General features: G+C 27.1%; 1 protein-coding gene across 5 annotated transcripts in view; it reads right to left on the reverse strand.

Moving 5' to 3' along the window:
• The window catches only part of LOC107454836 (uncharacterized), a 41,926-nt gene that overhangs the window by 11,637 nt on the left and 17,354 nt on the right, over positions 1–12,935 (reverse strand). For all 5 annotated transcript variants that reach the window (XM_043050343.3, XM_043050342.3, XM_087156019.1 and 2 more), the window contains 3 exons: positions 12,423–12,638; positions 8,295–8,434; positions 5,882–6,107 (listed from right to left, as the gene is read on the reverse strand). In XM_043050343.3, the coding sequence (XP_042906277.2) occupies positions 5,882–6,107; positions 8,295–8,434; positions 12,423–12,638 (582 nt within the window). The remainder of the gene's footprint in view (positions 1–5,881; positions 6,108–8,294; positions 8,435–12,422; positions 12,639–12,935) is intronic.

A 12,935-nucleotide genomic window follows, 5' to 3' on the forward strand; every position in this document is an offset into this window, starting at 1 on the left:
AAAAAAATTCTAATATTTTAAAAACAATAGTTTAACAGCACGTGAGTTTTGAAACATGCATTAAATTAATTACTCTTTATGTGCTCTATTTGTGCCGATTTTAACGTAAATAATAGAGGTTTTTGAACATATTTTTATTTGCTGTTATTAATGCATTTTTACTTGTGATATAGAATATTCCGATATTTTAATACAATATTACAACCCATGAAATTTAATTCTGTTTTAATTTTTTTGTAACTAAACAAAATCATCACATTTGGGAAAGGAATAAGAAAAACACAAAATGTGTCAATATGAATTTATATTAAATGCACTCCCTTTTGAAAAAAATAAATTAAAACATGTACAAATTTTTTAGTCCCATGAACACGTGCAAGTTTAACAGCACACAACCAATCTATTCTTTCTGTAGTCATATGAATTAAAAATCACATATTGCGATTTGTATTCAAGCTTTTTAAAAATCATAGGTTTTGATTCTTTTTGAAATTTAAATGTCACACATCGTAATTCGTATTTAAGTGATCCTAAAATTGCACATCGCATTTCGTATTAACATAACGAGATTTAAAAATCATCCATCGCGATTCATATTCAAGAAATTTAAAATTGCATATCGCGATTCGTGATCTAGCTTTAAAAAAATCATACATTGTTACTCCTCTCGCAATTCAAAAATCATACACAGCAATTCAAATTAATGCAATTTAAAGCAACATATCGTGATTCATATTCACGCGTTTTAAAAATCATACATTGAGATTCTCCTTGCAATATAAAAACCACACATCTCAATTCGTATTCTCTCAATTTGAAAACCAAGCATCAGGTTTTTTATTTACACAATTTAAAAATTACACAACGCTATTTGTATTCACGCGATTTAAAAATCAGGAAAGGAAGAACACCATCTGGGACAGGTTCCAAAGCTGATTAAGTTATTTGCCCTAAGTTTAATACTGCCCACAACAACAGCTTGGTCAAAAGACTTTTTTCCAGAATAAATTTGGCCTGTTTACAGAGTTTTTTAAATTTGGCCAAAATTACAGAGCAGACTTTAAACAAAATCATTAAATTTTCATTTAATGGCACGGAAAAGCTATCACATGATCAAGATAAAATTATCACAATATTTAAAAATTTTGCAAATTACAGGATAACGATCAAGAAATTTTTTAAACCATTTATATCATTTATGATTATATGCCAAGGAAATGATTTGTATATTATTAAGTTTTAACTGGAAAAACATTTAATCAAGATAAGTTTTGTAAAGTAATGCAAATTTTAATTCATGTTAATATACATGTGTATTAATTGCAAATAGTAAGTGTCATATAAAAAAAAATATTGGTCATAAAAAGTTGTAAGCAAGTATCGTAACAGTTTTTTATTATTTAGGAAAATAGCTCCTTCAAAATTAACGTTTTCTTTCTTTCTATTTCTTCCTTCTCTCAGCCCCTCTGCCTCTTAAAATTAATTTAAAATAAATGTTTTAAAGTTAAAGTATATAACTTTCATTAAATCAAAGTATTTAACTTGCATTTACTTTAATAATTAGAATATTAATTTATTTTAAATTTAATTCCATGAACAAACTTTTTAATGTTAAAATTTATGTTTAAATGGACTTTTGTATAATGTAATATAATAAAAAAAACATGAATTTCCCCATAGTTATTAATTATTTCAATTTATCTGAAGTTTTTAGTGATAAATTGATTTTGATTTTCTGATTCTGTTCTTTTTCCTAATAATCTGTTTTGCAGTTTTTAATTTTAAACAATTAAAAGTATTTTATTTTATGCAAAGATATTGCAAGGTTAATTGGCGAAAAGAATTTAGTGCCTAGAACAATATTTAGATAATAATTACTAATACAATTGCTATCAATATGTCTGTCTAAATATTTTGGCTTGCGGCCCTTCATTGGTCAATGCATGTGGCCTTGCACTCAAAAAGGTTGTGCACCCCTATTTTATGCAAAATTATAAAAAGTAATACGTAATTCATAAATATGATTTTTAATCACACATTAATAAAACATTAATCGGATTTAATATAAAAGAACTAAATACGTAAAAAAATTAAAGTACATGATTAAAAAATATGCTAAATACTTATCTATAAAACAAATTATGTTCAATATGCATAACATTCTACTTATCGCATATAATTTATTTATATTGTATACTCAAGGGGTGCAGAGTATGCTTGATTGTGTGAACAGGGTTCAGGAGAACTTAAGGAAACATATTGCCTGTTTCCATCTACTGTAAAATCCATGTTCAAAAATAAAGTTTAAATATTAAACCCAAAATTTGACAGAAAACTAATTTAAAATATCAGTTGAAGGCCAACATATCTCATCTCATTACGCAGTTATTCGTTGCTTCAATTATGACAGCCAGACTAGAAGGAATATTTTTTAACTTTAAATTAGTTTAGATCAAACTGTGAACTTGCTAATGGACTGAAAAGCAGAAAAACTTTGTTATGTTCAAATATTTTAATAAAAATAATTTTAGTTTAATGGAATTGCCATGACACTGGAGATTAAGTTTATATTTTGCACTTTAACGAGAACCAAAAATGTGTTTAATTTAATACTTGTTTATACGTTATTAGGTGAAGATTTTGTTTAATATAAAAGAAAGTTTTAATTATACACAGTGAACATATAATGAAATTACAGTAGGGAATCGATTATCCGGAACGATCGGGACAATCGCTATTCCGGATAACTGATTTTTCCAGTTTTCTGAATCGCTACAAAAAGCCGTTCTTTTATTGTTAAACCCAAGTAAAAAAATATATATATATTTGGAAATAATCTTAAAAAGAAGAAAAAACGATGAAGTAATACACTAATAATTATTTCCAAAATGATGGTAAGGTAAACATCTTTAAAAAAAGAAAGAAAAATCCTAAAATCTTATGAGGAAAAAAAAATTTTTTTTTTTAAATGGTGGGAAAATTTATCTAATTTCGTTCCGGTTTTTTGGTTTTCCGATTTCCGGATAACGGGTTCTGTACTATATTTATTAATGGAATAACAATGTATAATGCAGATATCGGTTGTTCATGTTCATTCTTAAAAATAAAAATGAATATACCACATGCTACGAAAGATCTGTGCAACTTATTTCCTGAATATATACAATGTTTTTAGAAATTCCAATCGTTAACTTTAGAGCTAATTATGAATAACATACAACACATTATACTTTATATTTTCAAAGAATCATTTCAGTAACTTCATAATTACACAATTCATTATAGATTTAGAAGGTAGAAATATGACTGAAATATTTACTCTTAAACCATTTCTTTTATTAATCCGTATGGCAGGAGTGCACAACCTGCGACTCGCCAACCACTGAAGTGTGGTCCGCAATTTTTGGGCTTTCTTTAAGCCGATTTTATCATAAATTTCAAGGATTTTTTTAAAGCAATTATTTCAATGTGATTTCAAAAATCGCGAATTTTTATTACGATATTATTACGACGCGCGAGATTCGGATTGCTCATTTAAATAATCACTTATTGGCACACTTTATTTTTGCCAATGACATCGTAAAAAAATTGGTTTTTTAATCTTTTTTTTTGCAATTCTTTCTTTCTTTTTTTTCAATCATTTTTTCAGCAGTTATTGATTTGCATTCTTACGTAGTATGAAAATTTATGATTAATTTATTACTACATGCGAGTTTCAAATCGCGCATTTGACACGCTTTATTCGTGCTGAGTTCAACATAACTTTAAGTGCTTCTTTATTTCAATTACTGCAATACTTTTCCACATGATTTAAATGATATCATTATTTAACCATGATGTTATTACGATACGTGAATTTCTAATCGCTAGCTACTTTTCCTTCGTTTTTTCGGTAACGAATGTGATTCAGTCGAATGTGGTAACGAATTGTGATTTAGTCAAATGCCGAATATTCGGCAAAAAAATCAGCCAAATACCGTATATTAGGGACCAAGTAGCAAAGCAAGCTTAGCAACTTTAGAAGCTTAGCAACACTGAAACCAAAATTTCAATTTCAAGAAAAATATTTTTTGGTATATGAATACAAGAAAAATATTTTATGTATTCATAAAACAACACTAAAAAATAAGACCTATCAGAAAGGCTTTTAAAATTGTCGCGCTATCATAAAAACTAAAGATTATCTACAAAAGCAACACTAAGTAAATAAAAATCGATCTTAATTCTCGAAATAAAATTTTAAACCTGAACATCTCAGTTTTTCAATTACCATATATTCAAGATAAAGTTAAAAAAAAAAATTAAGTCTAACAGAAATGCTCTTAAAAATTGCCATTGTAGAAAAAGAAATAAATAAAAATGTCGATAAAAAAATTGAAAAAACGGAAAAACTAAATAGAAACAAAAACCAAAAACATTCTTAATTTTGTATGTTTATATCTAATGCTGAAAATCTCAAGTTAAATTTTTCACATTGCCGTATTTTTAGAAGAAAAAAAATCGGTATAAAATTAAGTTTATTAGCAACGTTCATTAAACAAATGCTGTGTCATAATAAAAATGCCAAAAAAAAGAAAAGTTAATTAAGAAGAACAAAAGAAAAACAGCAAAAAACAAATTGTTCTTAGTTCCTAAAACAAAACTTTAACACTGAAAACTACAGTTTTCTATGTTACCGCTTATCTATATTACAGTACAGGGAAAAGTGACAATGAATTAATAGTATGAGACATTCCTTTAAAATGATATGTTATAATAAAAACAGCAAAAATGAAAAAAAATCCTCCTCAATTCTTAGAACTAAAAGTATCGAAAAAATGTTGAAATTGACTTGCATGAGTAAAATTATTTTTTTAAAAATAAAAGTATAACAACTCAAGGTTTTGAATGAACTTGATTTATTACTTAACAATTTCACTTAATATGCAATAACATTTGATATCTAAATGTTGCTTTAGTCATGCATACATGCAAAACGCTGTTTCCACCCTTGAAAACTGTTTTCACCCTTATTTATAAAAATGCATTTTAAGCCATATAGAATTATTGAGCAGAATACATTATTTAGCAGCATACAATTTGTAAGTTGTAGCATTAATATCAATTAATTGTTATGCTATTTTTTCAATAGATTAAATACCAATTTTGATATAAAGGAAATATTCAAGGAAGTATATTTTTTGATTAAAAAATACTTAAAATGAATAAAAATGAGAATAAGATAAATGAATTGCATAAATATATACACTTAAAATAGTAAAGGTTTGTTGTAATAGCAATGCAATGCAATGGTAGGAAAAATAAAGAACAAACTTTTTGTCATTCGTTTTACATCATAGAACTTAAAATTTAACAATATTATTTTTGATGCATTACAGCATTAAATAAATAAAAAAAATAATGCTTCAAAATGTTTTTAAATTTTCAAGATTTTAATTGTTTTTTTTTAACATAAAAAATGTTATTTGAAAATATTTCAATAATAAATATTCAACACACCACATACATAGTATACAAAATTATTTACACCCGTAAGAGAAAATATTTCTAACATTAAGTAATAAAATAAAATGTCATACCTGCAAACATTGGAGAAATAAAACAAATGGGAGATTTTACTAGCGACATTTTTTGGGTTATGTGTACAGTTTTGATACATTGTGTATACTTAAGCACTCATGTAAGCATTTAAAAATTGCAGATTTATATTTATTTAAAGTAATATAGATTGCCAAAAGCAATTAAAATTCAAAATTGTAAAAAAAATCATCCTTTTTTCATATGGTAATGTAAAAATGAAAGAACTTAAATAATGGAAAATTTAATTATGTAAAAAAAAAAACTAATTTAAATGACATAAAAGAAGATCAGAAAAACTTACTACTTCTGAAAGAATATAAGATTTCTTTCTTTGATCCAACAAAACATCATTAATTTTGACCATTACTTCTTCAGATTTAGTGGTTTCTTCTTTGAGTGGAGCAGCTTCCTCTTCATTCTTTTCAATGGTTGATTCGATCATTCGGTGGTAAATCAGATGCTCCACACTTTTGTAGCGATCTGGTTTGGGCTCCAGAGGTGATTTCGGTTGAGTTTTAGTTAGTTTACTAAAAAATGTATACAATATTAATTCCAAAATTTGTTTACATTAAGTGAATTAAAAAGATGAAAGCTAAATTTAAAATTGTTTGATTATATTTAAAAGAATTTTAAAATTTTTAACTTATTCAGTGAAGTCAACTGGCAGAAATCTGTCAAGAGTTTTAACCTAGTTTTATATTGAGGTAAAGCAGTACTTGGTAATTAAAAATATCAATCTTTTAGAAGTTAATCAGGGTGGCCACTCAAATCAAATTTTAAATTTCCCTGATTTTTCCAGGTTTTCCAGATAAAAATCTTAAAATTTCCAGGTTTTTGTTTCTTTTTCTTATAAAGTATAGGATGTGTACAAGAAAAGTGTCTATATTATAAAATATTTTATTCAAAATGTTTTTTTTTAACATATCATCTTGAAAAAAAATTTTTTTGACAGCCCGGCAGAATTTTTTATTTATTATTTGATGTTTTGGTAAAAAATTTTGAATCAAAAATCATATTAACCAAAAAAAAAACTTTTTTTTTTTAATTAAAATATGTTCCAACTAATTTTTGGAGAATTTTATGAGGTTAAAAATACAAAAACATTTTGTCAACATGGAAACCATAAATGAATTCAGCCTAAAGACAGAATTTAAAAACAGAAGCTAATATCTTAATCCCTTCTTCCACCTCCACCACAATCTTTCCTAAATTGCACAGTTCCATAGCGGACAAAGGTTTCTACATTCGTAAAGCAACCATGGAAGAATTTTATGTGTGCATTCTAGTTCAACAATGATGTTCAAATTTTGATGCAGCAAAGTATCGCTAAGTTGATGATATTTCAACTGTTTGGAGACACATTTCTGTCTTAAAAAAGTGGGTATAATGGATGAAATAATTTAAATTAAGAAAGTTAGAAAATATTTTAAATTAGTGAAATAAAAAAAATTATCAAAGAAAAAAATTTCCAGCTTTTCTTTAAAATTCCCAGATTTTTCCAGGTTTTCAAGATTTTCCAGGTGGGTGGCCACCCTGTTAACACTAAAAAAATTTATCAACACTATGCTTCCAGTATTTAATTTGATAAACATACATTAGAGCTGCACTAATTGGCAATTTGAAATACAGTCCGCGCATGTGGCCCTTCACTCAAAAAGGTTGTGCACCCCTACTATATAGGCCGCCCTGTTATATACACCTACCTACTAAATTTTCAAGTTTTAAATCAATAACACTGTGGCGTATCTCTGCGAAATTAAGGTACTTTTTATTATCGTGATGTAAAGTGTATGTTTCACCTTTAAGTGGAAATCAATCTCTTACACACATTCATAACCACTGTTAACTTTGTGGCAAAGGATTCAATAATTCATAAACCATATATTTCTAATTTGAAAACTGAAAGTGAAGTGTTGTAATAGGTAGTTTATTTTAGAGTTAAAAACATGATATTGACATGCTTTTGGATTTTATTTTTGCTTAGACTTCACAGTTCTCTTGATGTAAGTTATTTAGTAAATAAGGCTGCTCAAAACTAACACATGCCTCATACATGGAACAGAAATGAAAAACTTTGAAGGAAATGTATAAACGAAAAAGGACTGAACACAGTAAAACATCACTTAACACATTCTTCCAACAACTTTTCAAATGAAATATTATTAGTAACTCTATAGTCTCACAGCTTAGATTAGTTATTAATTTAATTTCCCTTATTAGTGCAAAAAATTACTAAGGCCTCATTATACAATCAATGTTCTTGGATTAATATTGATTAAAATTGATGAAAACTTTTGAATTTAAATAAAAAATTTGATGAAAAACAAGACAGCATGTCCAAATTTTCATCAAAGGTTTGGCTTAACCAATTTTCTCAAAAGTCATTGCACTTATAGAAACATCTAGAGTATGAGACTTTTTTCTGCATAATTTATGTTTCTTTTCCTTGTATGAGTTTCTCACAACAAGCATTCAATTGAAATTTTAAAAATAAATCTATACATAATATCAAATCATTTTATTTACATCCCCTAAAAATTTCAAAATGAAATTTACAATTTTTTAAGTTGACAAAAAAATCAAATTTTAGAATCGGGTCGGACAAGAACTGTTTTTCCTTAAAATTACAAATATTGTACACAAGCATTTATCGAATGTCAATAATCTTCCTTTCATAAAGTGAATTGAAAACATAGAAAATAAAGTAGCATTACCCTTCATTACAACGAATTAAACGTCTTAACCATTTTGCTTTTCTGGTATTAAGGTCAGGTTGACTACACAATTCGTTTTCTAAAGCAACCATCTTCTTTTTATATTTTACACAATATAGTTTCCTTAGTTTGTCTGCATTCTAAAAAGAAGAAAATTGAAAAAAAATTATACATTTAAAATTATAGTTTACATTTTAAATAAATACAATAAATAAATAATACAGTAAAATAATAAAAAAAGAACATTAATAATGTCACAGAAACAGACCTACAATCATTTTAGTATTATAATAAAGTATCTCTGTAAGCGTTAATTTCTTCTCAGGTTGTGTAGTTAATTTTTTCAACAAAAAATAAGCACACTTTAAAGTAATCAGTAAATATTTTTAAGCACTTTTTAAAAAATCATATTTAGGCTATGCACGCTAATAAATTTTTTTCTCCCTATTAAAAGTTCCTTATGTATATAACTGGTTCCCACTCAAACATTAAGAACTTTTCTCAAAAAAAATTAAGCGCTTTTTTTTAAAAACTGAATATTAAGGACCTTAAAATAGTATAATACAATTTATAGTATAATACAATTTATAGTATAATACAAATAGTATATACTACTTTATCTCAGTAAATTTAGAGTAGAGAGAACACTCCTTACTTGAGCACACCCCTTTACCAGGGAAAATGTTTCTTTTAACTAAATTAATATGACGGTTAATACTTCAGGCATTGAACCTCTCGATAAAATTGTAAGGAAATTTCCCAGCTACGCACTACTCTCCCATTGAATAACATGGGGAAACCAGTTTTTTCATGCAAAGAAGCTTGCAGCTAAAAGTTTGGAAAAAGCCAGAAGTATTGCTCAGATGGTTAAATAAATACATAATTAGAAATAAAAAATTACACTTAAATCTATTTAAACTTCATGTAATTACAATGATTAAAATTCAAAGAAAACTGTTTAAAAATACACTATATGAACTACTTGCATGATTCACATACTATCCTTTACCTTGATTCAAAAGGGGGGAATTTCATATAAATGTTCATTTTAAACGGTTTCAATACATCAGATCTTCATTACACATTTTGAATTTATTTTGCGATAAAGATACCATGGCTCCTCACAAATGTAAGTAGCAAGAAATAATTATAATTTGAATATCAGTTTCTTCATCTATTACTCTTAGTACTTAAACAGAATAAAAAATATCCTAACAAAAAAATAAGTCAAAATTACAAAGATAATTTTGTAAAAGTAAGATTTCTTGGTTTCGTTTCCACACATAATGAATAACCTTAATAATATAAACAAATATAATATTATAATCTTCTCAAGTCTCAACAACTGCTTACATATTCCTTACTTTTTCAGTTAAAATCCTTATTTTTATGTAATAGATGTAAATATCTCAAGTGAAATAAACAATGTGGATAAAAGCATGCTAACAGTTTTAGTTTTTTATAATTCTAAAAAAATAGTGCACAGATTTTTTTGCAATTAAAGATATGCCATAATCATGCAACTTTTCAATAAACTTCCACTTATGAGGATAGCAAGAACAGGGTGCGTAGCCAAATTTCTCAACAAAAAATAAGCACCTTTTAGGTACTTTTCAAGCACTCAAAAAATATTTTTATGCATTATATACATTAACAAAATGCAAAATAATTTTCACAGACTTCACATGATCATGATAAAACAACTAGTTTATGACAAAGAACTCTTTTCTTTATTATATTCGCAGTTATAAAATGATCAAGATATTTTGCGGATCGATATCAAAGAGTGGAAAATGAGAGAGTAACAATCTCATCGAACACAGCTCATAATACGTAGCTAAAATCAACATGGTAAAGAAAAAAAATCTCATATTCGAAAAGGGAAAATCAAGCACTTTTTAAAAACACCCAATGAAAAAAGCACCTTCAAGGGCTTTTAAAAAACGAAAATCGAAAATAAGCAACTATAAGCACTTTATAAAAATGCTACGCACCCTGAAGAAGGAGAGCAAAGTCAGTTACGAGGACAGCAGATCAGTAAAAAATTAAGACAAATGAATATATTTTTTAAACTGCAATAAACTTCCATTAGCATGTAACTTTAATAACTAACTTTGCTTATTATATAGATCGAACATAGATAACTCAAATGTCCAAAGTAAAGAAATTATTCCAAAATAAAATGTTATTGATTAATACAAATATAAATAACAGAAGCCCAAAATTACTTATTGCGATAAAAACTTTACAGAAAATGCACCAAACAAATCATCAATTGAATGAATTCAGTTTGGAATACATACCACATAAATTTTTAGAAACTATAGCATATTTCCAAAACATAAAAATCTGAAGATAAAACATACTCTAACAGATAGTTAATTCATAGCAACAGATGGCGCTACCTCTCTATCTGCACAAACAAAAACAATAGTCTTTGTTTTGACTCTTACCAAATGAGATGACGCAAGAAGAGCCACCCGAACCTTCTCTGGTTCCCGTTTTACCCCAATCAGCTTAGGTAAAACTTCAAGTTACTTTCTATTTTAGTCAATGCTATGTTGTTACTCATTATTGTAAAATGGATGTGTGAATGTATTATTAAAATACTGAGCTCTTCTTGATGGTGTTTCCTTCCATCCTCTTGGATCCTCACAATACTGTTTTGATAAGTTTTCTAGCTGCTGCTGTTTTCTTGCGTGAAAAGTTATCACATTGTAAAATTCTCAATAAAAGTGCAAAAATCTTATTTTCTTTCAAGGAATGGCAAATTAACCTACATTTTTGATGACTGGTTTTGAAAGTCAAGCAGTCTGGAAATGAATCCCTAATTATGTTGCAATTACAATGTAGCGATTTTTTTATTAAGTCAGTTGTAAGAAAAATGAATTATCCTTCTATTGATGAGTGCCAGAGTCTTTGTTTGCATTACAGAAAGCAGAAATAAAAAAAATCGAGGAGCTATTTCAAAATGGTAAGTTACAATTACAATAAAACATCTCACTTTTCTCATAAATTTTAAAAGTTAAAAACTATTACACATTTTACAAAAAGATAAGAAACATAAGTAATTCATTATTGAATCATTGGTCATTGAAGATGCACATGAGAACTTTTTCTTGCCAAATGAAAAGAAACTGCATTACAACTTCACAGACTATTAGTTTTAAACACCTACAAAAATTTTAAAGGAAGTTATAGAATAATAACATAAAGCCTCGACAAAATAGAAACTTTAAAATATACAAGTTCTATGGTAAAATATAAAAAAAGGTTCCCAATTTATCCCAACTTAAAAGTAGAGCTAATTATTTTTTTAGCACAAATCAATAAATCTCTTTTTGTACTTTAAATAATTGCAAATTTAGTCTCTGCAACACAATCTAAAAAACTCAATTGGCATGGTTAGGCCATACAGAAAGATTAAATGAAAATATGGGGCTGAGAAAAATCTTTAATAACAGATGAACTAAATACCCAGAAGACCCAAAAAGAGATGGTTAGATGATGTAATAAGGGATCTAACCATAATGAAAATTACCTAACGGAAATCTAAAGCCAAGAACAAGAAAATTAGAAACAACATCGGTTAACAACCCAAAATCCCCATTGGGGAATAGTGCCATAAAAGGATGGAAAATTATGCAAGAAAATTTTTTAAATCAGTATAACAGTATCAAAATACGCTAAACCTGAAAAAAGCATATATGTAACAGCACTTAAGAAAAAAATGTCAGAGTAGATTGTGGGGTTCAAAAAGGAGAGTTCTACAAAAAGATCATTACAGGATATTGATTAATAGTTCTTTATTTTAAATTTTAAAATATCAAGACAAAATAAAAACAAACAAATTTACAATCTATGATAAAAGCGAAATTTCTAACATCAAATCTACTACAAATATTTAATAGAATTTATGATAAATTTTATTTACATTCTTATGAGAAGCATTTAGTTAAGAATTTAAGTTAAACAGTATTTAAAACTATTGCTACTGTTTATTTCGTTAAAATAAATTTTAGAAATTAATTTTAATATATTAAAGTGGTTGTGTAGGAGGTTGAATTAAAAAAAAAAGAGTCAATAGCAAAAAGAATTTTCTGTTAATATTGAACATAGCGCATTTACCTTACAAGACTCTTCGAGGCTTTCAACTTCCCTCATGAGTTTTTCCTTTTTTTCCATTCTGTCTTCTGATATTTTGGCATTGAGTATTTTTTCTTGGGCCTCACTTAGTCTGTCAGTTAATTCTTCTATCTCAGTTCTGAGCTGAGAATTATCTTCTTCTGTAACAAAATTTCTCTCTGATGAGCCAATTCCGCTGTCAAGTACTCCATCCATGTTCTACAATTCATGCATAGATATAAATAAGAACATTCAAATGCATAATTAATAAACTAAAATTTAAAATAAAAACACTTCTAATAAAAAAATTCAAACTTTTATTATTTTGTTTTCACAAATGCAATTGGTTTAGTTTTATTGATAATGGTGTATTAGAACTACACTAATTAGCTATTGGCGATGGTGTGGGATCAATTCTTTATGATGATAAGAAAATTTCGGTATATGCATGCACTACACAACCAAAATTTAGAAAGGATGTGCGAAGTATTTTGCATTTCTCACTCTGAAACAGCC

The sequence above is a fragment of the Parasteatoda tepidariorum genome, chromosome 12 (assembly GCF_982258835.1).
Source record: "Parasteatoda tepidariorum strain Cologne lab strain chromosome 12, Ptep-v5.0, whole genome shotgun sequence".
Taxonomy (NCBI): Eukaryota; Metazoa; Arthropoda; class Arachnida; order Araneae; family Theridiidae; genus Parasteatoda; species Parasteatoda tepidariorum.